This window comes from Zerene cesonia, chromosome 11 (genome assembly GCF_012273895.1).
Source record: "Zerene cesonia ecotype Mississippi chromosome 11, Zerene_cesonia_1.1, whole genome shotgun sequence".
In the NCBI taxonomy this organism is placed as follows: Eukaryota; Metazoa; Arthropoda; class Insecta; order Lepidoptera; family Pieridae; genus Zerene; species Zerene cesonia.
Genome location: NC_052112.1, coordinates 9,010,181 through 9,037,285, shown reverse-complemented (window position 1 = coordinate 9,037,285; position 27,105 = coordinate 9,010,181). Strand labels below are relative to the sequence as shown.

Here is a 27,105-nt window from a genome sequence, read left to right as displayed (position 1 = left end):
TGGGCTATAAGTTTCCCTTAATATTATTAGTTAGTCGATTTATTAGTTAATTGATATTAAAATTACGAACGCGGACAGTATTATCACATTCTGTATTTGTCTATGGTAACCCAATCATAACTATTATTCAAAATTAGAACGTTATATTGCATTGTACATTACACAACTGTATATCTGCCAAACGGTCAATAGTTTATGTCATAAATGCTAATACGCTTTTTACTTATCTCCAGATGCCCCGCGTTCTAGAATATTTGTATTTCAATTCACTTGATTTCACAAGTACTACTTATTAATCAGCAAGGATAAGGCTGTCCTAAAGTTGATCTTAATAAAAATTCCCAGTTTTTCACAATACATTCCACGATGTCTTAGAAAATATTTGTATACCTAGTGATTAAACTTAACACCATTTGCGCTTTTTTTCTTTCATTTTATGAACATTGTTCTAAAAGGGATTCACTATTAATAATAATATCACATTTTTCAGGTTTTGGTTGTTTATTTATTTGTCTTTCTTTGACGTAGTATCGATGCGACTCTTTGGAGATTATAATCTTTGTATCTCGAGATAGAAAGGAGGCTAGAGAGTTATATGTCATTTTTTTTTGTTCTTCCTTTCCATTTCCATGGAAATTTCCCTCAACCATGTGCGTGCAGGCGGAAAACTAATAATAAATAAGTATTCAGTTTATAATGTGTCTCTAAAATTGGTAAATATAAATATTGATGTTAAAGTCTCTGTAAAGTAGTCATTAATAAGATGACCTAACTGAATAAAATATTTCAATAACGATTCTTTAAACATTTTGCTTTCAAAATGTTTAAAGAATCGTTATTGAAATTGATACAATGTATCTAGAAAACTAAGCGTACTCAACAGTACGAATATTTCAAATGTATTCAAAAAGGGAAGAACAGCGTTAGGGCGGAGGCCTAACGTAGTAAATAATGATGTTTGTTCATACACCACTAAACCGCTCTCTGTTGACTGTGCTTTATTTGTGCGTCTGTTTTTGAATACAGATTATGTAGTCATAGTGATTTGAAAATAGAACATTTATGTTTCATAGACTATCGTATGACTATAACTGTGGTGTTAATCACGGCCAGTATGAAAAATAAAAAGCGATCCCAGGTAATCGACCCAATTCAAAGAATTACTATTCTTGAGGCTTATTATAGAAAGAATCGATATTCGTTATGAAGAAAACAAATAACATGCTTATTCTGTTGGTATATCTACAGTATTTTGATAACTGCTAAAAAAACATCGTTGTAATATATTATTTCTATTTAATACATGCAGTAGTCATCCTCATTTGTCGTTAATAGCATGAATAGACTACCCTACGTTAGTGAACGAAAAATCTGAGTCATGGTATCCACATTTGATTCGAAATTTACCTTATTTTCAACGTCAATTACCGTCATAATAAAAATGAGAATAGTTCAAAGACTGTATTCAAAACCCATTACCCACTAAGTGAGGAAATATAAGCAGTTCAACGACCTAATCATTAATCTTATGAAGGGAGATGACACGCAGAACCTCGGTCTTTGCCACATGTGGGATGATATATGGCGTTGAACGCTCGTAGTATAATCACTGAGTATGCATATTAACTTTTAAACTTTTCTCAAGTAGAAAAAAAAAACATTAGTTCATTGTGAAAGGTGTTATTTATATGAATAATGATTATATCAATTAGTGCATTTCTGTATGTGTTGTTCTTGTACTTTACTTATCTATATAAATTTTTATTTATGGATAAACGAAAACCAGCTATATAAAATAATAGTGAAAAATAATGAGTAAAATCATGTACAGGCGTGGAGTTGATGGAGTAAACTGAGGTTACTAGAGTATAATATAACAGTAAGAAAATTTTATGTTATTGTGACTATATAACTGATAATGCATACAAAATTATACACTACATAGACAACTGAAACATAACATAGTTGGTTTTTGCCATTCCTTTTATAAAGTAATTTCTCTCGAGGTTTTACTTGAATACATTTAGAAAGCCCGTTTTTAGGTTTAACCATAGTTGTTACGAAAGGTTTAAATAAAACTAAAATGTAAAAGCTTAAGGGAATTAAATTGCGTAGTATTTCAGATATTGTCGTAGATTGAAATATAAAAGTATTAAATACAATGCATTGGAAATATACTTACATTAAAACCTTATTTGTTAATGGTTATGATGATAGGTATAAAATCCATTAACGGTTTATGTTTATAGCTGGTTGAAAATAACACCACGGTGGAGCTTTTGAAAAATATGAAATTTATAATTAATGAAGTCAACAGAAATGCATAAAATGAGCATAATTAGGAAAGGCAAGTAAATAAAACAAAGGGTAATTAGGATTTTATTGAGCTTTTTCTTAATTTTTCAACCTCATTATTTTTTATATAAATTATACATGTTTTGAAAATTAAGGTCATTAACGTTACACATATACAGCTATGTTTTCTAGTGAAAAATATTAACCAAACTTTAATCGGAAAATTTTCCGCATTCACTCACGGCTACTGATTTCGCGGCTTGAAATCGTAAACGCCAGAAATAACACGGAATAATGAAAGCTGAAACCGTGTTATCAGCGACTATTGATATGTGATAAGGAGACAGGGTATTAATGCGTTTGAACCGTGATACCAGCACTGTGTGGGCGGACGTTTAGTTTTGTCGAAGCTTAGTGGTAAAAGTGATCGTACCAGGAGCGCATGAATACCAAGTAGCTAACTTCTGGAGGTGTAACTTGCAAGATGTAGAGGTAATCCGAGAGAAGGGAACTCAGGTTAATTATGCTACATTTTCCCAACTTTTTTTGCCTATGATATTGGTTTAGCGTAGGTACAGAAGTTTTTAAAGGAATGCAATATTTGTTATACTATTGTGTATGTTCATTATGTTTCTTATTGATTTTGTTGAGACTTGCTCTGATTTGTTATATTTTTCGTGTTGAGTTTTTGTTCTTTAAGAAGTCACTCAAAATCCTTTTTTAATCATCCCGAATGTTACATGTTTTATATAATCCTTTTAAGGCTTCTTACAGTGCTAAAATAACTAGTGCTTACATTTGTCATATTCATATCTATACAATTCATATTTGACTGACTGAATGACTGACTGACATAGTGATCTATCAACGCACTACCCAAACCATTGGACGCATTGGGCTGAAATTTGGCATGCAGATAGATGTTATGACGTAGGCATCCGCTATGAAAAGATTTTGAAAAATTCTCCCCCAAAGGGGATAAAATTGGGTATGGAAGTTTGTACCTTGAAAATTTATTAAATACGCGCGGGTGTAGCTGCGGGCAACAGATAGTTTATAAATAAAAACTAAGAGCTTTTCGAGCGACTTTATTTTTGCTTTAAAAATTATAACGTAGTTATTGAACACCAAATACGTGTCCTATAAATGACATAAATATAATATTAGTTCGAAAATAATCATAATATTATTTCTGCTTCCATCTCACCTTGATTATGATCGACAGTTTGTCGGGACATTTATAGCATTCTAGTTTACCGTTTTTTATTTTTCTTTATTACATGCCTTTGATAAAACAAGCTCTTTGATTAATAGGAGTGATATTGAAACAGTGGTTTACGGGGAAGTGATCGTTCTTTGAGTTACCTTTGTCATTTTGTTTTTCAAGTTTCTCATTTCATTCGTTTTCAATCTAGCGTTTTGTGTTGTGTTATGTTTCTCTTCTTTAGGAGTTGATGTTTAGTCGAATTGTTTAGTTTATTTATTTAATACAGCAACATCATAAAAAATAAAGTAAATCATAAAACAAAAGGAAATCTTATCGCCTACGGCCAAATCTACCACACGACCTTTACTGTGATTATTTACTTACTTATTCTTAATCCTTACCTCTATTTTTATTATTTTTATTTTAATATCAGTATATGCCGAATATAATTCTGTTTTTGGTGTTGAATTTAATATTATTCACTTTAGTATTATTCACATACCCATATCTCATATTTGGTGAATACATTGGCACATAACAACGACTGCATTATTCCATAAGTTGTTTACAGCCTCCTTGATGCAGTAGTGAACGGGTTCGATTCCCGGTAGGGACCAAGAAAATAAAAGTCATGTTCTGGCAGGATACAGAACGTTGATCACCAAATAGAAACCAATAAAATCGATCAGTGAAATAGATGCTTATTGCATTTGCCCAACAAGGGGACACGGCAATACACTTTTAATAAGTCGTTTATCTTTCTTATGTACAGCAACCCATAGACTATAGACAAACAATTTTCGCAGGGTAACTGTTGCGAGGAGGCGCGCGAGGGGGACGGGGAGGGGGAGGATACATTAAACCCGATGAATGAACGACAGCCGGGGGACGGGGCGAGCTGCTCCGTGCCTGAAGACCAGGTACTGTGGAGATTCCTTCCAAAGGAAAAAGTTTCTAGTAACTTTTTGAGGCCTTTAAGTTGGCTGCAAAGCCAAAGGAATAATTAGTATAGTATATATAGTATAGTATAGTAAGGCCTCGTTATCAGATTTGTAAATTTGTATATTCTATGACGAATATTAAAGGTGTGGTAATGTGGGGATCTATGTTGATGTGATCAGACTTAGTCTTAAATAGTTACTTAGAGAATAATATTACCGCGCTTCCAGTATGATTATCAAAATCTCTGTCTATTTTAGGATAACATTTAACGAACCAGATTAATTGACGATGGTTACGGACGACTTGTGTTGCTAGCAGATTTATTTATTTAGTATTCAATTATTGAAATAAACTGAATGTATTTTTTTGTTATTACAAATTACTCATTGCATATTTATTAAATAAAATACTGCTCGGGTAGATTGTGTAGTACAAAAATTAATCGAAAAATATGTTGCACAGCGTAAAACGGCTCGAACAATTCTGCATATTTTTACGTTATTGTTGACAGAAGGAAGGTTCTTATGGACATTATTATTATTATAACATAGAAAGACTATTATCGTCACTTTATACAGGTATATTCTTTGTGGAAAATATCCAATTAATATTACGGCTTCGGCTCGTCGGTCGGCTTTTTAATTAAAAAGCTTAAAATCAAGGCAAACAGGTACATCAGATATGTTAATCTTAACTATTATCTTTGGGCTTAAAAATATTAAGAACTATTTGGAATACATTAAAAATTACTTCAATTATATTCATCATACCTAAACTTAAGTTATTTTGTAATCAAACCTCGAATTTCGGAGTCGTAATTTCAGAACGTAGTTAGCTATTCGTGTACTTTGAAAGTAACAACCGTATTTAACCGTCCTAATTTTATTAAGTGTTCAAATTGGGATGGCATCATATACTCTATGTATTACATATTCCACTTGAACGAGTATGTATACGTGTTGTGTGTGTATGCGTGTAATTTATCTAGGTGTTTGTTACCTGAATATGATATAATAATATGTTTCTTGATTACGTTCTTTGATAACAATTTTCCTTTTGGTTAAAGTATGTAGACTTAAATATGTTAGATTTTTTTAACAACCGTATGGCACTGTAACTTACATGTTAAAACCAATCAATACTAATAGCAAAAGTATTTCGTTCGTTTCGTAATAGTTTGTGAAGTTAGGAATAATGTAATAATAATTACTAGATAAAAAAGGCAACGAAAATATTTTTTATCACTCAAAACTCACTCTCAGTAATTCACTTCATAAATAAATAATTGCAACAAACTTTTTAAGGAAAACGAATGTAGTCTATGAATTAATTTAGTCTGTAAATGGGGAAAAAAATTACCAAATAAAAAAAAAACGGTAAAACGGTAGGAAATTTAAAATAATTCAAGGATTGGGAGTGGAACATTCGTTTGGTATTTTTTGGACAATTGATGTTAATGGAAGTCGTTATTTTTTATAATTATGATATTACATGATATCACATTTACATATTTATAATTGGTTACACTAAAATATGTTCAATATTTTTAATATTTCTGTTTTGTTTACAGTTACGCATAAGTGATGACGATGGTTCAAACAACAGTGCACGGAATAGTATAGATCCATTCCGAACGGAGAGCGAACCAGGTAAATGTCATTCGTGTATTATTTCTATTGATTGTTCATATTATTTCATTAATATTTATCATCAATGTATGTATATACTACTGCTAAGCAATGTTTGAAAGTCTCTTTGCGAATGTAGATTTACCATATTCTTTAATTAAACTTTTATTATATTTTAATCAATATCATCTAAATTTGTTATTTCAAAGACGCTCAATTCATGCCATGGCTCTAATGACGTTTACATTAGAGCCCTTATAATATATACTATACAAAATATACGTGACACTTTTTTAATCTCGTTTGTATGGGCTATATAGTTGAGTGTTAAACATAATAATAACAAAACTACATGTATGTAAGGTAAATGGAGAAAATAACATTGTTAGTAATTGTGCGCTTTAATCATAAGTGACAATAAAAAGTTTTTCTTCTCAGTGGACACGGAATGCATGCTGAGGACTGGAGTCTACTACAAGGGCATATATTGGCCTTCCCTATCTAATAGTTTTAAAGTAAGTTTTATTTAGACGTGATAAAGTGTTTATTGTTGTTAGTCTTTAGTTTTACTACGATTATACACAATTTGTTTTGTTATTATATGAAAATGTTAGACTATCTTCAAAAATAGTGTTTATTTCCCGCCATATATAATGCTTTCTTTATGTCTTAATGTTTTTCCCTATTTATATTGTTTTAATTAAAGATTTATTATAAACTACTTAATAAATGGATATAACTTAAATAGTTCACTGCTATGATGAGTAATTTGATATTCGATATAATATCGCTTGTGGCGGTTTTATATCACCAGTTAGGGATTCTCAAAGACATTTCTAAGGCAAAATTGAAATACATAGTTAATTATTATTTTAAAAATATTTACATATATTTATTTTCAGGACGAAACGGTAGAATTATCTTATCAAAGGTATTCACGACGGCAGCGGCAGAAGTCACTCATAATGGTCAACGTGGTTGATTTAGCTCTTAAGGTATATTGTATATTTATTCGTTTTAATTGTGTATAGATTATTACAATGATGATATTTATAGCACCATTCAATCTAAAAAAAGATCAAACTTTTTTTTATTATCCAAAAAGTTTCTTTTTAAATAACATTTTTTTTCTTTTGTAATAATACCTATATTTATTGTATGAATTAAATTGAACAAGAAGCAATAGACTGGAGATATTTGTTTGTCTTATAAAATTAAGTTTCATTTATTTTTCAGATATCTTTAGCTCTCATATATACGCTGTCAAATAGAAATAATTGTAAGTATGCTTTTAAATAAATATCTATAACCGTATACAATAATAAATTTTCTTCTCGAAGGAAACAAATCTGAACTAATATAAACAATAAACATGTTTGTCTCGACCTTTCTATCAGACCAATTTCGTAGAAGTTCGATGGAAAACAATTTACGAAAAACCTACTATCAGGTATAATATTTCGTTACGACTTATTCACGTAAAAACGTCGATTTGTTATAGAAACTTTTCAGGTTTGTTTGACGCACTCGCAAATATTCATTTGAAAAATTATCGTTTTAAAATTATAAGAAAATTATGAGTATATATATAAAAGAAGGTCGTGTTAGTTACACTATTTATAAATCAAGAATGGCTAAATCGATTAGGTTGAAATTTGGTACAGAGATAGTTTTAGACCCTAGAAAGGACATAGGATAGTTTTCTTCCCGGAAATCTAACGGGAACGGGAACTTTGTCGGTGACCCCTCGAGTCTATCTTACCCGTGACTACGCGAGCAAAGCCGCGGGCGGAATGCTAGTTTAATATAAATCCTGTAGATTTCATGGCATAGTAATGCATTTACTATTTTTATTTATATTATGATCGTACGAAAACTAAAATTAATCTGTATGTGGTGTCATATTACAGTAAACAAATTTGTTATTCTGTTTACTGTGGTATATATTTTCAATACTCTTATCAACGATCTTAATGTCCGGTCCCCACTCATATTCCCAGCATACGTAGAATTCAAATAGGATCGCTTAATATAAGTATTAATTTTGTTTTATTATTACCAAAGGAGTTGATTTCTTATTGTTGTTGCTAAAATCAAACAACAATAAAGTCTAATAATCCGTATATTTTGTAATTTTGCGATAATACTTGATAAATCTATAGCCTGGCCTAATCAGCCTAAGCGGTAGTCATATCGGATTGTAACCAAGTTTAGTTGTAAACAGCAATTTGATCGGCGATTGTGCATTGCCGCCAAATAGTTAACATCTGCGCGGTTTCGATAACCGCATCCTTGATCACGACTAAGGCTATTTGCTTGAAATAGAATATGTATTACAAGCTAACATCTAATGTTATTGTAAATGTATATTGACATATAAAATAACCTTTACTCTACGCTTACTACACATCATACAATAAAAATAAAACTCATCAAAATTCCAGACCTTTTCAACATAAATTTTCCCATACAATATAAAAAAAGAATATTGATAACTGTAGAACAAAGCCATCGCCTCCGCTGCTGCTGTAACCTCCCCATAGCAATTTTGAGGTAGTTGTTAATAGATTAATAAATAAAAATGCTCAATTGATTCATTTAAAAATGAGAGACTTTAAAAGTTTTTAAGCTCCGTCGAGAGCACGTTCGCTGTAAAACGTTCGAAACATGTAACGAATAAACGATAAAATCCGTTGAAAGGTTTAATTTTCTTAATATATCAAATTACTACAATAATGACTATATAGTTATAATGTACTAGACTATGAAAAAACATCACACATAAAAATCTATTTAATAATTATAGCAGAATCAACAGACGCGTACAAAATAGCGTGGACGGCGGCGTTTTCCCTCCTCAACGTGTCTCTCGGTTTGCTGGGGACGTGGCGATGCTTCGCCAACAACTACCTGCATTGGGCTGCGGCAGCTACTTGGATACTTCTTATTGCTCAAGGTAAGGATAGTGTATATTTTCAACCGACTTCAAAAAAGGAGAAGGTTGTCAATTCGATTTTTTTTGTGTTTTTTAGATCATAATTTTTATGAAGTGAACCGATTTAATGATTCTTTTTTTTAAAGCTGGTGGTTACCGTGTGTATGTTTTAATTTGGTCTAGTTCTGAAAGTTGAGTTTTTTGTTAAAAACTATTATAGTGGTTGTTATGGTGGACTTTAATTGTGACGATTATAATGTTACATACATTACACGCGGATGTAAATAATTTTTTTATCATAAGCTGTGACTTTAGTGTCCATACTACATACTTCTACTATTACTATATACTTCAAGTTTTCATTTTCATTTTCTTATCAGTCTCACGTAAAGTTAATCAATCTATTAATTAACCTCCTTTTATCGATGTTACAATCAATTATTATTTTGTCGCGTTCTTTCTATAAAAAAAGGTATGAAAGAAAGAGAGGGAATATTATATGCATTCTGATAAAACTAATCTCGGATATCAGAAAATTAAGCCCTTTAAATCCTTTGATTTCGGTTGAATTTTTGAAACATGTAACGTTTTTATACATTTTTGTTAAAAAAATAAATTTCACTTAAAGAGCAGTCATATCCTTGACATAAATTCTAGTGATGACAAATATAGTCTTTCATATAATGCCTTGCTGTCAGAAAATCAGGTAAACACATTAGGCCAATTTACGAAGATGAGGTTCTGAATAATTTCGAAACTTTTTTTTCATAAACCAAGAATATTCACAGGGCCACTTAGTAAATGAATAAATGCACACATGTCTGTGTCAACAGAGAATATACACATGTATATTTTCTTAATTGTAGCTAGCTTCTTCTTTTCGTAATTGTAGCTAGCCAGTTGTACTTTATGGCACAAGTTTTTTTATGACTACCTTATTTTACTCTAAAGATATTCAAAGTTATTCTATTACATAATATGCATATAATCAAATGAAGACAACCCAACTCTATGGATGTTTTTCATAAAATTTTCATGCTACAGTGTTTGTTTAAACACCTCGGAAACGGAAGACCTGATGATAAGTCGTGATAAGTGATGAAAATGTCGTACAAAACAGCATTTACCAGGTAAATTATGAGAGCTCTTTAATTCCTCAGGTCTAAGCGGTCAAGGTATAGGTTTTCAAGCGCCAGAAAACCAAGTATGGTACATGCTGTTCATCATTTTTGTACCATATGCGATGCTCCCGCTCTCTCTGGGCTGGTGCATCGTTATCGGTCTCTTGTCGTCTGTTTCCCACGTGCTGGCCACAGCCGTGGACATCAAAGACATTATGGATAACAACCCGGATGCTGTGAGTCACAATTTATTTTTCGCTGTTTAATATTTTATTGCCACATACCTCCTCTGTTTTGATTTAGATTTTAAACTGCGCTTATGGAAAATGAATCAAAAATATTTTACTTATCTGGTAGATAACGTGCCTGATGTAATTCTTTAACAAGTAATCTTTTACGTCCAGCGAACTCAAAATTTTATATAACATTATCCTAATCTAAACTCTTAAACCACATTTCATTAATGTAGTAAGTCGTATTACACGCAATAAATTACCCAACTGACCCTCTCACTCTCAAGTCTCATACTTCACCATCTGCTCTCCTCCCTTTCCCTCCCCCTCCCCAGTTATCTCATTCCTCACCCGCTCCGCAGGCGAAGTCCTGCGCCATGCGGCTCCTGATAGCGAACGCGCTGCTATACAGCGCGGTGAACTTCGCGGGCATGTACGCCAAGTACCTGGCGGACTGGGGACAGCGCAAGGCGTTCCTCGAGACGCACCGCTCCATGGTCACGCGCCAGCGCACCAAGCGGGAGAGCGACCGCCAGTGGAAGCTGTTCCAGAGCGGTGAGACTGCACTTATTGGGGATCGAATGTACTTACGGTGGGATACACTTGCAGCACACCCTGTGTTCTTTTGCTGACTTCCCTCACCAGCGGAGGAGCAAAGGATACTGCGAGTAAAAGAAACTGATTCACAGTTGTTAGATGTGATTTATTTAAAAGATCATACGCGAGAGTATCGCTCAGTGGATCGAACAGTGGAAACTGTTTCAGAGTTGTGAATTATTATGGTTTATTTAAAATTTAATTTTTTTAGTAAGCTTTGTATCAAGTGAAGCGCCTCACACTCTTTTAATTACTAAGATTATCCATAATAATATAGTCCGAGCGAAGCTGCGAGGGCAACACATCGTAATATCAGATATGTGAAATTGTTGTGAGTATAAAATTATTTTTGACTTAGCAAAATATTTTTTTCATTTACAGTGATACCGGACTTCTTAGCCACAAAAATATCTAGTCATGTTTCAAAAGTGAAGGGCGAGTTCCAAGAACAACAATTCAACAATCTATACATTCAGAGGCACGAAAACGTGTCTATATTGTACGCTGATATAAAGGGATTTACCGGTGGGTTTGGTTCTGTTAATGCTAAGGTGTTTTGCTTTGATTATTTCTTTAACTTAAGGATAGGCTAGATTTTTTTAACCGATGTCCAAAAAATGAAGGAAGTTCTCAATTTGTGGCTTTTCATTCGTTTGTTTGCTTGTTTTTTTGTTTTATAAGAAATTGTTGTCATTTGGTCCCATTTTAGAAGTCGAAGTGGAATCCACAAGGAAAACAGTATATCTTTAGTCTTATTTACTTATTATCTAAAAAGAAGATGCACCTAAATTTTGATTAACTTAATTTATTTTCCCATAGAACTATCCAGCAAGTGCAGTGCACAGGAACTAGTGAAATTGCTGAATGAATTATTCGCGAGGTTCGACAGGTTGGCATCGGTGAGTAACTTGATAACCGTTAATGAAGTTATCATAATAATAGGCATTCTAATAGAGTTCCGGTTGCGGTAGACAAACTGGTTTGAAGCAGTTTGATTACAGGTCATCACTTTACTCATTATAAAGGCGGTAGCTGCAGTAACTTTAATAATTAGAATAAAATTATTTTTTGACCATATCACGTAGAAAAAGAACTTATAAATCTTCAGTTAAGCATAAAAACCGACAATAGTAGCAATATTATTATCTTGCTGATTCCATCATGTTTTATTTCCTATATTCCGTATATTGCTTATAAATCGAGTAGTTCCATGTCGGTTTCAGTTTAAAAAAGTCTGTGTTCCTGTATAGTTTATTCGATTTTCTAAATGTGTACAACATCTCAAGCCCATTTGTTTGCGTTGGAACGACTGCGTGACCGTGTCCATGCAATTATGTTTGTGATTTAAAGTTCAGTATTTACGGAAACTATATTTACTTCGTTCTAAACATCAGCAGCGATCTGACTAAACATCCGTTAAATGACAAAAATTCATGTCTTTTTGTACTGACAGACCACTTTCTCACAGTCCGGTTTTGTGACACGTTATCCTGGGTATGGTATCGCCTTACCGTCGTACCACTTTTAACGATATTCACGTGGAAACGTTAATACGAACGATACAAACTTGGGAACAAAGACGTTTCACAAAACGTAAATGACAAGGGCGTTCCCGGGTAAGTTTGAGAACACCTGATAGTGTCGCATAGTAACAAAGGCCCATCCCGGCGGCAGGAGAACCACTGCCTGCGCATCAAGCTGCTGGGCGACTGCTACTTCTGCGTGAGCGGGCTGCCCGAGCCGCGCACCGACCACGCGTACTGCTGCGTCAACATGGGCCTGCACATGATCCGCGCCATCCGCGACGTGCGCTACAACGCGCAGGTGATGTCATCTATTGGGATGCCCACAGTACATACACAGAACATAACACATAAACATTATAAAAACAGCTGGTCTGGCACATGTACTAATTATAGGTTTATATATAATATTTCAGTGGCCTCTATTGTTTAGTATTGGTATACAGTGGCCCTATTGATTATCGATTTCTGATGTAGGATCAATGGTCAGGGGTCGCCAGAGTACAGCTAAAGACGCAGTTTCATATGCTAGACTCATGATCGATTTAATTCTGATCTTAATTCTTGGTAATTTTAATGCTGAGAAATGGTTTGGCAAAAAGACGTGGGTTCGAATCTCGCCTCGTGATCAAATTGTTCTATTCTTTCAAAATTTTTTATAAAGAATTTCAATGTTATAAAACTAAAAATTAAATTTTAATGCTTTTTTGTGTACTGGTCTAGGCTAAATTATATGGTTTACTTTTTAGTTTGTCTCTTAAATTTTCTTGCATACAGAACCTAGTTTCCACACTTTTTTCTGAGCTTAAGAAATTCTTCAAAATTCGCACATTAAAAGATCAGTTGTACTCATTAAAACTCCCTACAATAATCCTGAACCAACCCCGCAGGTAGACCTAGACATGCGAATCGGCATCCACAGCGGCACGGTGCTGTGCGGCGTGCTCGGCCTGCTCAAGTGGCAGTTCGACCTCTGGTCGCATGACGTCACGCTCGCCAACCACATGGAGAGTGGGGGCTTGCCCGGGTGGGTACTTGCATATAGAAAAAATATTACTGGACATATTTCATTTAACAAGATATTCATAAAAACAGTAAAAAATCCGTGTTCATTGCATAATATTGAAATAATAATATAAATAATAAAGTTTTCTTTATTTGTTTCAAAAAAAAAATTACATAATATGGTTATACATTTCACTCCAGTGTTGCAGATACACGTATTTAATAAAACTTCACTTTATTTTTGTGAAATGGAATGCACTTTGAAAACTTTACATATCAGAGATTTTTCATTCTTATCGTGGCTGTGTTTGTCCTTTGTTCCCGTCATCAATCCTGTCTTTATCATTTTTCATTATTAGTATTCGCAAACTCGTATCTCTACCGATGTGCATGGGTGGTAGCGAACGTTTTTCATCTACCAACGAACCATTCGTTTGCTGGCTCTAGTAATTTCATATACTTCCAATCAGTCGCGTATATATTTCACGCTGTCCTGCCAAAACTTCCAGTAATGTCTCCCAATATGGTCCTGCCATATGGCAAGCGCTATCACGATATAGTTATATATCAGTGAGGCAGCTGGCACACGGCACAGCCACCTGTAGCGTGCGAGCGCGTTGCAGGCGCGTGCACATCTCGGCGGCGACGCTGGCGGGGCTGCGCGGCGCCTTCGAGGTGGAGCCGGGCGAGGGCCGCGCGCGCTCCGCCTACCTGCGCGAGCACGACGTCGACACCTTCCTCGTCAAGAGCACCGAGCGCCCGCGCCCCACGCGCCCTGCGCGCCCCGCGCCCTACCCCGCTGCTGTTGCGTGAGTGTGTACTGGCGTCGGGTGCGAGTGGGCTCGCTTGGCGGGCTAGTGGTGTGTGAGTGGGCTCGCTTGACCGGGCTAGTGTTGCGTGAGTGTGTTGGCATGGTGTGCGAGTGGGCTTATTTCGGGTCTAGTGGTATGTGAGTTGTGTTAGGTAATATTTTTTTTTGGGATTATTAATACCTATTTACAATTTTCCTCGTTTGGAATAGGACTACTACTAGATATAGAGAACGGAGCTACGGCGAGGAAACAGGCATAAGTCTAGTATTAATTGAAAGTTTTTTTTATAATATTTATTAGAAAAAGTATTATATAGACGTTGTATGCCTTTGATCTTATTAAAATCCGATCTCCGTACCTAAAGAAAGGAAAAAAAACCTGATAAAAAAATAATGACATCTCAATTGTATATAAGGCCACTAATTTTAAATTTAAATTTTTCTTAACTGCATAGAGCTAACCCACCTCAAGCGGCGAACGGTACAGCGCCGAGACGAAGAAGCGGCAGCATTGATGAAGAGACCACCACCGACTGGATTCCGGAGATGCCATTTCAAAATGTGAGAATTATCAAGTAATAAAATAGAATGAATCGTATTGTACTCGAGACCCGCTCTCAATCAATTATTTAACTTACAACAAAGCCAATTTACTCAACCTTGGCATGCCCAGATGCCTATGCCATCCATCCAATCGAACCTTTTGATATTTACACAAAAATTTTACCAAAATCATCCAGCTCGAAGTAGTCATCAGTCAAAAAAATGTTATTTATAACTCAAACTCAAACATTTATTCATTCAACTGGACCACCACCGGTTCGGAAGGTAGTTTCTACAGAGAAGAGCCGACAACAAACTCTCTAGTTGCTCTTTTAAAATAGTATCAATGTTACATTTCAATTCTACATGGTATGTAACATGTACATAACAATGATGCGAAAGAAGTGTCCTGTGGTTCTAATGTTGGAACCCTACAGTACTTCAGCAACGGGCCGGGCGTGCTGCGCCGCCGCGCCTTCCGCCAGGCGGACGACGCGGAGCAAGGACATGACGGCGACATGGCTTCCATGTCTGAGGTAACCTTTGTTCTATTCATGATCCATTACTCTCTATAAATTTCATTACGGTGTTTATTGGAGACCCAGAGTAAAACACATCAGTTTTGATATTTTATTAAACATTTTTAACCGACTTCAAAAAACAGGGGAGGTTTTCAATTGAACTGTATTATGATTATGGGTTTGTTACTTATAACTTTCGACTAGATTGTTTAGTTTACGAATTATTAAATAAAGCATTTGTTAAATTTAACTTCTGAATGTAGTACATTCAGATGCATTGAGTTCAAATCAAATTATGCCAGAGCAAAGTGTGATATTAGTCAGCCTTATCAGTCACGATCATATACTTCATCTACGTGTAAAATAATAGTGGGTCAAATTGTTTTTTGTTTAACAAAATATTTTTGAATGCATATTCCCAGGAGGATGACATTATAAACCACTCGATAGAAGTGAGCAGTAACCGCAAGATGCGTATGGAGCACATGCACCCCTGGTCGCTCCACTTCCGCCAGAAGTCCCTCGACACCCTGTTCTGCCAGCTCGATGAGAAGACCTTCAAGTCCAATGTGATGTGCTGCCTCGTGCTGTGGCTGTTTATACTGTGTGTCCAATTTATCATGCACTACAAGTGAGTAGGAGCTTACTTTGGCACTATTGGGAGAAATACTATAGCCATGTAGATAGGTTTATGGTGATTACTATTCTACAAGACTAATTCTTAAATTCTCCTTAACTATGTTCTGCCGGCTGGATGAATAGATTTCCCAAGTGTAACGAGGTACACACCCCGGAATTTTCCGCGTTTTCTTTGTTATTTCTCGTGTCCCAAACTGTATTTGAACCAAAATTCATCCGGTTCAGTGGTATGGGCATGAAGAAGAGAGGGACAGAGCTATTCTCGCATCAATACTAATATTATGAAAAGGAAACTTTTTTATTTTCGTATGTTCATAACGTTTTCACGCAAAAACCACTGGACCGATTTCAAAAATTCTTTCAACATCAGATGCAAATTTCTGAGATCCATAGGCTACGGGTAGCTAGCCATAGGCAAGCCATTGGCTATGTACCACGGAACAGGTAGTTGATAAGGTAACGGCGCGATGTCCGTCCCCAGCTGCCTGGCGCTGGTGGCGGCGCTGGTGGCGCTGTCGGCGCCGCTGGCGCTGTCGTTCGCGCTGGTGATGGCGGAGGAGTTCCGCGCCGCGCCGCGCCTCGCGCGCGCCTCGGCCGCGCTCAGCGGCAGCCGCGCCCGCCGCAACCTCTACATCTGCTGCTTCGTCACCATCATGTCCTTATCCAGGTGTGCCGCCGAACCCCAAACAGACAATTGCCAACCTACTTGACAAATAATAATACACATTATTTATGTCTCTGTTAGCCCCCAACAGATTATGTTTTGTCCTTTTGACATCCCTTCCTTCCGATTTACAATTGATAGATTTTATGTGAATTAAAGTTTCCTATAAAAAATCGTTGTTCTGTCGTAAATGAATCGTAAGCACTAGCTTACAGATGTAGCCGCACCTTTAGTATTTTAACTATAAATACGTCTTTAGTTGTACATATATTATTTGCACTATTAAGATTTAAACGAAATCTCTTGTCTTTGGGAAACTTTCCAACCGCACACCAACAGCGAACTTTCTTCCAGCACAGCAAAACTCTACATCTGTCCAGCGTCATTCCCAAACCTGGAAGCGAACACCAACTTCACGTTCACCAACACCACGGACGCGAATGAGAAGTCCGGAGAGTGCTATAGACCAGAGTACGTGGTGTTCACTTGGATCCTGTGCCTCGTGGCGCTCACTTCCATCCTGAAGCTTTACTACTTGATCAAGACCTTCCTGGCGATCGTCAATGTGGCTATCTACTCTGTTCTGCTGTTTGTCTACTATAACGTATATTACTTTGACCCCACTAATACAAACACGTGAGTATTATTTTGACTGCTGAATAATTTGTTTTTGTTTTTATTTTTTGTCTATATTTAAAAAAGGGAAGTCTGGAGAAAAAACAAGACTGCTGCTCTTCAACATACTGGGGTCTTCCAAGACTGTGTTTGTTGTGACAGCAGCATTAATGAAACGTCATTCACGTAACCGGTTAAAAAGATGCATATCCAAACTCTGATCTATCTTTATCCATATCCATCAGCTGTTTTTCTGTGAAAGAGTAACAAACATCCATACACCGAGAGTGTATGGATGTTTGTTTGCTTTGGCGTTTAATATACGATGAACCGCTTCCAGGCAGCTCCCGTTCTACGTGCAAATGATGATCCTGATGGTGATGTTCCTCATCATAGTGGTGTACCACGCGCGGCTGGTGGAGGTGACGTCGCGGCTCGACTTCCTGTGGCGGCTGCAGGCGCGCCGCGACCTCGCCGAGATGACCGACACGCGCCGGATGAACCGCCACCTGCTCAAGCACATCCTGCCCGACCACGTGGTCAACCACTTCCTCAGCAAGGACCGCTGTCCCGACGTAAGTGCTGGTGCGCTCGCTCTTAGCCCGACACATCGCAGTGCTGTGGAAGTGACGTTTTTTGACTATTCCACTGAACGTTACCGATATTGGCTGGAACACATCCTGTTCGACCATATGGTAAATCATTTCCTGAGTAAGGACAATTTGTCCGGATGTGAATGTGTGTTGGGATACGACTGCTAAGGGTGTGGGTTTTTTGATAAAAACATTCTAGCATTAATGTTACGGCTTTGATGGTACCATATCACGGGTGAAGCCGGGTTGAACCGTTAGCTAGCTAGTACACAAAAAATGCAAATATTTCCCGCCAGGAGCTGTACTCGCAGTGGCGCGACGAGGTGGGCGTGATGTTCGCGGGCATCCCCAACTTCCACGAGTTCTACTCGGAGGAGCGCGCCAAGGAGTGCATGCGTCTGCTCAACGAGATCATTTGTATGCACTTTTTTGTTTCTACCCACATTTTTCACAAAAAAAAAATTAACATGTCATATTACACTGATGGCTTATGTATACGAAATAATGTCAAAAAAGTTTCAATTTTTTCTAAGATTGTATATTATATTGTTGAATTATGAAACTGTTTGAGTTTGTGTATGTAAATAAAAATTGTTTTCCACAACAAAATAGAGATACTCATGCTTGAATAAAAGTATTAATAAGGATTTTGTTTGTCAAAAATTAAATGTACTCTTTTCAGTTGATTTTGACAAACTCCTAATGCAGCCGCGATTCAAAAGCATTGAGAAGATTAAAACGATCGGTGCGACGTACATGGCCGCTTCCGGACTCAACCCAGACCATAAGGTATTATTGTGCATTTATAATGAAAAAAAAATCTAGATATAAATATGGATGACAAAATAGAATAAAAGTAGGAAGTACCAGACTTAAAAAAAACTTCAGACAATTGGGAATTTACGTTGTAATACTTATATAAATGGGATAAATTCTATTTATCATATAGAAAATAATGTTGCCCCCTTGCGAGGTATGGGCAAGATGCACCTACATCTATATGTATATTGATTGATTTTCTTTATGGACAAGTCAATCTTCTTCGGTGCGCTGCAGACCACCACATTTTTTCCTTAGCCCCCATCAGGAATCCAACTCAGGACGAGGGGGGAGTTGGATTTCTGGTGGGGCTTCTACACACCCGTTAACCATTGTACCAAGATGGACAAAAAGATTTTCTTACAATCACGTTTGGGCAGAGCGGGGACGACGACTGCGAGCACCTGTGCGCGCTCGTGGACTACGCGTTCGCGCTCAAGGACGCGCTCGAAGACATCAACAGGAACAGCTTCAACAAGTTCCGCTTGAGAGTCGGTGCGTATGCCTATACATGAGTTCTGTGGAAATGTGATGAGTATGGGCTGAGGGTAATGGAGACGGACTGTATAATTCATTAAACAGTTTCGGAAAGTATTAAACTCGTCATGAAATTTTGATTAAAAGTAGGAATACGAGAATTAGAGTAGGTAGGTATACGAGAGTTAAGTTACTGATAGCCTATTTAATACTTTTTTATATTATTAGGTATATTTTCAAATGACAATTTTATTTATAGACTAGATAAATGTGATAGATCAATTTTTTTTTTAATTTTATAACTTTCCCCCCTTTCATAAAAGTATGAAGTTTGATTTTGATGTTTTAATAATGTTTTTATACCAATCAAATCAGAAATTAAAAAAAAAATTCGATCACGAAGCGGGATTTAAATAGGATCATTTGGCGGTACCTGTCTTTCAAATAAAAAAGAAGCATCAAACTCGGTTCAATCAGTAAAAACCGAAACCATAACTTCCATTTTCTAAAGTCGGTAAAAGCGGAAATAATGAGAAAGCACCGCGCGGCGGCAGGTATCAGCTGCGGGCCGCTGGTGGGCGGCGTGATCGGCGCGCGCAAACCCGTGTACGACATCTGGGGCAACACCGTCAACGAGGCCTCGCGCATGGAGTCCACGGGCGCGCTTGGCCGCCTGCAGGTCACCAAGTACACCAAGCAGGTGCGTGTCGCCCGGTGGGGGGGGGTTTCTTATATGTAACAAGATTTGAACTGTAGCCCTACAGGGCTACAGTCAGATAATAAGTCCATTCAGTAGTTCAACGAAAACCTTTAGACAAACAGGTCAAACGTGTGGATAGAAAAGTCTGAGACGCAGGAAGAAGGATCCCGAGTTACATACGCCATGTTGTGTGTAATGCCACGTATGATGACAATTTCCGTATCACAAATTTGTCTATACCATTTGTGATCTAATAAAAAAAGATATCGCGTGCAGATGCTGGAGCGGCAAGGGTACGGCGTGGAGGCGCGCGGCTGCGTGGCCGTGAAGGGCAAGGGGCGCATGGAGACGTGGTGGGTGACGCGCGGGAGGGCGCGCGGGCCCGGCGCCCCGCCGCCCCCGCCCGCGCCGCGCTCGCTCGCCGCGCTCGTCTACACCATGCTGCAGGCGCGCCGCCGCATCTACACGCACCCGCTCGACGCGCCCGGTGAGTGCCCCGCCCGCCCCGCCCCCCATTGTAGCAGCACGGTGGACGATGAGGGCTCATTGTTGTTTAAGTATCTGTTCTTCCAATAATACATTTCTAAGTTTACAACACAAATAACTCGCGTTCCTCAAGTTATGTCCTTGCTCTAATATGATATAATTTAATTTGAAATGAAAGATATAACAAAGTATATAACGTGTGTAGAGTCGGCGGCGAGCAGCGTGCGGCGGCGCACGGCGCGCGCGGGCACTGCGCCGAGCGCGCGCCGCCACCAGCTGCGCCGCGCGCACACGCGCCACGACCACCCCAAGTGAGTGCCACACACACACGCGTACACACGCGCACACACACAGGCACACGCACGCACCCACACACACACGCACACACATACATATATATATACACTTACATCTAAATTAACCCATATTTATTAGGTACATAATAGTTTTTCGCCTAATAGTTTCTCGCCAACTGTTGTTATGTTTGTTTTTTTTTTAATATAAATAGTAATGGATCGTTCCATGGGAATGAGATTATTCTCCATTTAAAAAAGTAGCTTATGTCACTCCTTTAGCCTTCTGTCTCCCGACACAAAAAATATATTATAAAATTGCTTACTTTTAAGAAGTAAAAACAAATAAACACACAGCACACTTCCTGCACTTATTAATCTAACGTGATCAACACTTATACTTAAATTCATGTTCAATCCCGTGCATGTTATTTGCGTACCGAATTTACCGATACTTCTAACGTAATCTAATGTTAATAAGATTATATAGATTTAAATCATTAAACTTATTACAATATCAATAAGTAATTAAGTCTTGTAGTTATGTTGAGATAATACTATAAGTATATTCTCAACGCAACTACACGACAAAGCTGGGCACTCACGGTCAGCCCATTCGGAGCGACGACTAAGCGAAATCGAGTGAGTCGCAACACAAATGTAAAACAGTCCACCGGGGCTATGTGTACTGTATACTGTATACGCTCAAATCGCTCGCGTCGTCGCTGCGGCGGGCTGGGCGTGCGCTCCCACTGACGGCGCCCCTCGCCGCAGCCGCTCGCTGCAGCTGGAGCTGCCGCTGGGGGCGGAGGGGCGCGAGGCGCGGGGGCGCGGCGGGGCGCAGAGCGCGTCGGCGCCGCACACGCCCACGGGCCCGGGCCCGGGCGCGCCCGCGGCGGCGGCGCGGCTCGGGCTGGGCGCGCGGCTGAAGGCGGCCAGCTTCTCGTACAAGTCGCGGCCGGCGCCGCTCAAGCCGCCCGACGACCGCGGCTCCGACAACTCCGTGTCCAACGGCCTCGGCTCCTTCCGCATCAGGTCGCTCACCACCGCGTCCTTCTTTCGGAGCAGGAACAAGGAGAGGAAGAAAGAGGAGCCGGATGGGAATGGGGAGGCGGTCACTACGAGGATGTGAATTTACTATTTAGTGCAGGTTTTTGTGTGTTCCCCGCCAGACTCGTCCTCAGTGACGAGCTCGAAGCCACCTAACGAAACTAGATCGAAACTCCACTTCATATCAAACATTCGTAGCAATCACTATAAATTCTAGTTTTTTTTTATTTAAAATGTATGAACGTATATTACGTACGTTTCGTTTTATAATCTAATTGTTTAAAATATCGTTTTATCATATTAATGGAGAGCGTATTTATTTTATTAATTACGGAAAGAATAATATTGTGAAGAGAAAATAGAAATAGGAATAAATATCTAAACATTTGTTGTGTTCATATAGGATTTACCAAACCAAAAATAAGTCTTTCATTAGCTATAATTTGTCAGTCAAATAGGTATCAACCGATTCGTGTCGTGCGAACATATTAAGCGTTTCCCTTTAAAATATTAATTATAAAATCTTATTAATGTGTATTTTGTACCCACCGATAGCAAATTAAAGTCACGTACTAATCTAGGTATGTTCAAGTAAAAGCTGACAAGGTTCCAGTAGTATATGAGTGTTATATCGAAAAAAGAACTGCCCTAAATTTAATTATATGTGTATGTTGATATATTTCAATTTTAAGGTCCTAATGACATTCGAAACCGTGACAAATGTTTCATTTAAAACAGTCAATAACACTCCATCGCTAAAGCGAGCTCGTCCAGCTTTAGGGATCCTTAGGACTGTTTATGTATTGTAGTAACTTTTGCAATACACTTATATCGTCTCTAGGTATAACTGTTAGTGTCGAAAGTCTTTTAAAAAATTTTATAGTTTTTTTTTTGTTTTATAGCATTGAAGTTTAATAATGACAAATGCTGTTTTCAATAACCGTTAAAACGGTTAGATATGTAGTAGAACTTTGGAGTTTGAAACTGTTAACAGATTGTGATTCGTAACATTTGCTTCTTTTTCGTTAGACGAATGCGATGCGGATCGTTGTTATGTATGTATTGTGCCGTGAATTTATTTTCCCAAACACTCGACTTGTCGACGAACAAACTTTCGGTTTATACGATCGAAAATATACTTACGTTTAGATTTAGTATTAAATCTAAGATAACTCGCAAGATATGTAAGTCATTTGTGTTGAACGGCGCTGGCGCCTTAAGTACCTAGTTATTTTTACTTTACTTTAATTTAATAATGTGCCATTTTTGTTTATTGATAAATTGAATTGTAGACATACTTTACTATACAAAGCCCGAGTAAAGAGAGTCACTTTTCTTTACCATATTTTTTTTTCTTTTACGTAGTGTTAATAAGTTATATTGTTATCTCATATACTACAATATTGTATAAACATTAATTTGCAAATATTTATAAATGTGCAATGTTAAATTATATGAAAATAAATCTATTTGTAGTGTAGTGTTCAAATGCCAAAGGTTTATAATTTTTAGACTTAATAAATGACGTAAATTTATTGTAAATGAATATAAGATAAGGGGATGTCAAGAAACGCTATAGTCTTCCAAGAGAAGAGATTGTATAGTTAGTAGATAGGAATTATACTAATTTATTGTAATTATTTATTGTTGATATCCTTAATTGTGTTTAAGATGCGTTATTTATTGTTTTATAATGTGCGTTTGATTTTTTTTTGTGTTGGGACCAAAGAGAATTAGAACCAAAATATCTGTCGCTTTCAGTTGTGTGATTTATGATCGAAGAATGTGTTAAATTTTAATCAAAAGCATTGAGAATCATTTCCCGCGATGAGCTGAAGCGCCACAAATTATTAATTTTATTTAACTTGTATTAAGTTTGGGGTTTAAATGAAGTTTTATTATGTTGAATGGTATGATAAAAAAATAAATTTGTTAAAAAATGTGTTAGTGCAATAATTCAAAAATCATTTTCCTATTCTTTTGCTATTTAATCGCGATAGTGTAATATAGCTTTAAGTGTATGGAGGTCTAAGATCTAGATTTGTGTAGCATAGCATTGATAAACCTCTAGTCTAGAATTTTTGACGTACTTTTTATTTTTTATTTTCATGTAAATATTTTTGCGAGATCTGATTATTATAGAACAATCTATTTTCAGTCGACATTTTTTATCAATTTTAGAAAAGTCGTCCCTAAGTCTATCAAGCCAAATATGTATATTATTTAATCAAAGAGAATTGATGTAAAATTAAATTTTACTATTTCAAATGAATAAACAATGTAAACACACCTTGTTTTATTTAAGTAAATCATTATAATATGTTGATAATACGAAACCATGAAAGAAAATAACCTCTATAATAGTCACGAAAATTTTAAGTATATAGTTTGGTATTTTTTCATATAATAAAACAAATGTATGTGCATAGTCTAGATGTAAATGCATGGACGCAACGCCTCGCGCTACTCTGATACTTACATATAAGATAAATAACACTTAATAAAATAAAAAATATCCGTAAAAAAGTTTCGACGTAAAATACAGCCCATTCATCAATTGCCAGCTGTGATCGTTCATCGGAAAACCACGAGAGAAAACGTCATGCCTAATCTTAAAGTTTCTTTGAAAAAAAAATAGAATGGGTTTTCAACTATTTCATTCAAAATATCAACAAAAGTAAAGACACAGAAAAAAAATTAAACACGATTTTATTTGTAAAATTTATTTTTATTCTATACAACATTGTATATTTGTGATGCGCAATTAAATACTTAATGATAAATACTAAAATTAAGATGTTCACAGATTCAATATATGATCGTCACAAGAATAATGACAATAAACAATGTTCGCGTCAAAGTTTCTCGCCACATTTAATGATTTCATGATAAATAGTCACATAAATATGTATTTATATAAAAAAAAAATGTTCAACTATAATCATTTAACATTTCCCCATTATCTTAAGGGCATTGAATTAGATGTAGTCAGAAAAACTAAACTCAAAAGTGAAAAATATAAAAAAAAATTAAATTAAATTTTGGTTACAAAACGTGAAACAGGAGATACAAAATTATTTCTCTCATTGCACATAGTATAGATTTTTAGTTCATTAATGATTTTAATAATTCATCATCATCAAGCCATATATGTTCCCACTGCTGGGACACAGGCCTCCTGATGAGGGTTTAGGCCATAATCCACCAGGCTGGCCAAGTGCGTGTTGGCAGATGTCACATGTCGTCGAAATTTTGATTCTTGGACATGCCGGTTTCCTCACGATGTTTTCCTTCACCGTTTTAAGCAGTGGATGTGAAGATAAATTGAAAAATCACGACAACAATTTCCTGCACGCTCGCCCCGGTCTCGAACCCCGACTTATCGATTTTGAAGTCCGAGGTTCTCACCACTGCGCGACCACTGCTTTTAATAATTCAATTCGCATTAAATAACTAAAACAAGACGGGTTTCGAAGCGATACTTATTATTAGTTGCCACTTAGAAGTTACAAGAAGCCAATTAGTTGTAGACAATACTTTCTGGAATGTTTTATTTGTACTATTTAAAAACAGCCGTTCTTGAACATTTGAAGACAAAAAATCTGTCCGAAACATATACGATAAGATTCAAAAATTTTGAGAAATTGCAAAGCAAGACATTTGAAAGTTTTGTTTGACAAAACTCATATATGGCACCAAATTTGTAAAATATGTCTTTTCCACGCTCTGAATTCTAAATCTTCTAATTTGACCACGTCAATTGTGTTTTATAGATTTATTTGGCTCCAAAAAATTTTATACTACAAATTTATTAATTATAATTCATTTATCTAATCAGTTGTGATGAGATTGCAACATTGGTGTCTGCAGAACTTCCGTCCATCTGGGAACAACAAAATATACACACATAAGTCTAAACATAATACATTTTTATAAATTAAGTTATTCTTGGATAATTAACGAGCAATTAAATTAATTTTCTTGAATACGTTTATGAAATAGTACGAAACAGTTCAGCCATAAGTCAGGGTCAAGAAACAAACCCAAAACTAATATAGTGACAGTCAAAAAAATGTATCATTAGATCAGATCATCAGTCAGCAGTGTCTATAAGATCTATCATAAATTCATGGAAGCTTTCATAATTTGGTAAAGTGTAATACTATGTTAGAAAATAAATTAATTGAAAATGACAAAATCAGTTTCAAATATCATTTTTATTTTATTTCAATATTTTTTTTAAATACAGACACATAATCGTATAACGGATGTGTCTATCGCTAAGGCAGCAATAAACAACCGTTGGTGTCCGGTCAGCACACGTCCCACCCAGATAGCCAAGGCGGTATAAAATCGGCACCGGCTCACCTGTTGTATGTGAAGAGGCTGTCAGCTCTGAAGAAGTACACGTGACTCTTGTACTGCAACTTGAACACGAAGTCCTTCTCGATGCCGTCGCTCGGCTCCGGAGCGTTAACGCTGTACCTGCGATATTATATCGATGTGTGGGTTAATGCATATTTTGGGGTATTTTACAACTCGATAAAGCGATGTTCGATGCTCTATGATTAGCTGATGTGCCTTAGACGATTGATTCGTTATTTTACATAATTTTAAACAATTTCCAAAATAACATGTCACTATCACACTAATTGTGAAGTCTCACCCGAGCAGCGGCAGCGAGGCGAGCGGCGTGTCGTCCTGCCAGCTCTTGTAGAAGAACAGCGTGTACACCGCGAACACCACCCACAGCTTCTGCCACCCGTGGGAGTTCTTGAACTTGCGCAGCAGGTAGCCCGACAGCTGGCTCTGCGGCGACACACAGCGTTACACTCCGCCACACCCACCCACCACTCACACACAGACAGCGTTACACACCCCACACCCAGACTCTACTCTCACACCTACACAGCGTTACACACCCCACACCCAGACTCTACTCTCACACCTACACAGCGTTACACACCCCACACCCAGACTCTACTCTCACACCTACACAGCGTTACACACCAGCACACCCACACTCCACTCACACGGCGATACACACTGTCACATCATATACTGAGAGTCATATAAGAGAGTGTGTACTCGCACATATCGTACACTGGGCGTGTTTTATAATGTGGGAGTAAATTACGTTTCGGCATAAACTGTGTCAACTAACACAACCACGTTTTTCCTAACAATGTCGTTAATCCTTTCCTTATCCCTTAATAGAGAGCAACGAATTTGCAGTGGCTTGACTATCACAAATCACCAGCCCTGTTTGGTCAGTCGAATTTAAATAATTTACATATAAAATCACTAAACACACCCGCATGGCGAGGTGCAGGTGGTCCCGCGACAGCGAGGTGGCGCGGTGCCAGCACACGCCGCTCAGCGCGCTGCCCGCCGGGCTCAGCGCCGAC

At 37.0% G+C, this 27,105-nt stretch overlaps 2 protein-coding genes across 2 annotated transcripts; one reads left to right on the top strand and one right to left on the bottom strand.

Annotated features, from left to right (window-relative positions):
- Positions 1-4,349: 4,349 nt before the first annotated feature.
- Positions 4,350-23,923, top strand: LOC119829857 (adenylyl cyclase 78C). Its single transcript, XM_038352556.1, has 26 exons — positions 4,350-4,422; positions 6,015-6,093; positions 6,511-6,587; positions 6,975-7,067; positions 7,309-7,351; positions 8,879-9,028; positions 10,168-10,364; positions 10,724-10,916; positions 11,340-11,483; positions 11,778-11,857; positions 12,633-12,782; positions 13,372-13,508; positions 14,110-14,295; positions 14,753-14,858; positions 15,278-15,376; positions 15,784-15,992; positions 16,482-16,667; positions 17,019-17,300; positions 17,620-17,854; positions 18,169-18,289; positions 18,555-18,661; positions 19,072-19,186; positions 19,723-19,868; positions 20,145-20,355; positions 20,560-20,665; positions 21,317-23,923. Exons 1-26 carry the CDS (start codon positions 4,369-4,371, stop codon positions 21,777-21,779), a joined length of 3,969 nt encoding a protein of 1,322 aa, XP_038208484.1. The 5' UTR covers positions 4,350-4,368; the 3' UTR covers positions 21,780-23,923.
- A 1,109-nt stretch (positions 23,924-25,032) lies between these two features.
- On the bottom strand, positions 25,033-27,099 carry LOC119830473 (FERM, ARHGEF and pleckstrin domain-containing protein 2-like). Its single transcript, XM_038353514.1, has 4 exons — positions 27,012-27,099; positions 26,364-26,506; positions 26,066-26,182; positions 25,033-25,580 (listed from the first exon to the last, which is right to left on the bottom strand). The coding sequence occupies exons 1-4, from the start codon at positions 27,015-27,017 to the stop codon at positions 25,532-25,534; spliced, it is 315 nt and encodes a 104-aa protein (XP_038209442.1). The 5' UTR covers positions 27,018-27,099; the 3' UTR covers positions 25,033-25,531.
- Between the last annotated feature and the right edge of the window lie 6 nt (positions 27,100-27,105).

What these genes read in the sequence shown, in the direction of transcription:
- LOC119829857 (XM_038352556.1), top strand. Translation starts at nt 4,369, where the DNA reads ATGAATGAACGACAGCCGGGGGACGGGGCGAGCTGCTCCGTGCCTGAA. An exon ending in CCGAACGGAGAGCGAACCAG is followed by an intron (nt 6,094 to 6,510) that starts GTAAATGTCATT and finishes TTTTCTTCTCAG; the next exon opens with TGGACACGGAATGCATGCTG. An exon ending in CCCTACCCCGCTGCTGTTGC is followed by an intron (nt 14,296 to 14,752) that starts GTGAGTGTGTAC and finishes TTAACTGCATAG; the next exon opens with AGCTAACCCACCTCAAGCGG.
- LOC119830473 (XM_038353514.1), bottom strand. An exon ending in GCCTCGCTGCCGCTGCTCGG is followed by an intron (nt 26,183 to 26,363) that starts GTGAGACTTCAC and finishes ATAATATCGCAG; the next exon opens with GTACAGCGTTAACGCTCCGG. An exon ending in AGCCTCTTCACATACAACAG is followed by an intron (nt 25,581 to 26,065) that starts GTGAGCCGGTGC and finishes TGTTGTTCCCAG; the next exon opens with ATGGACGGAAGTTCTGCAGA.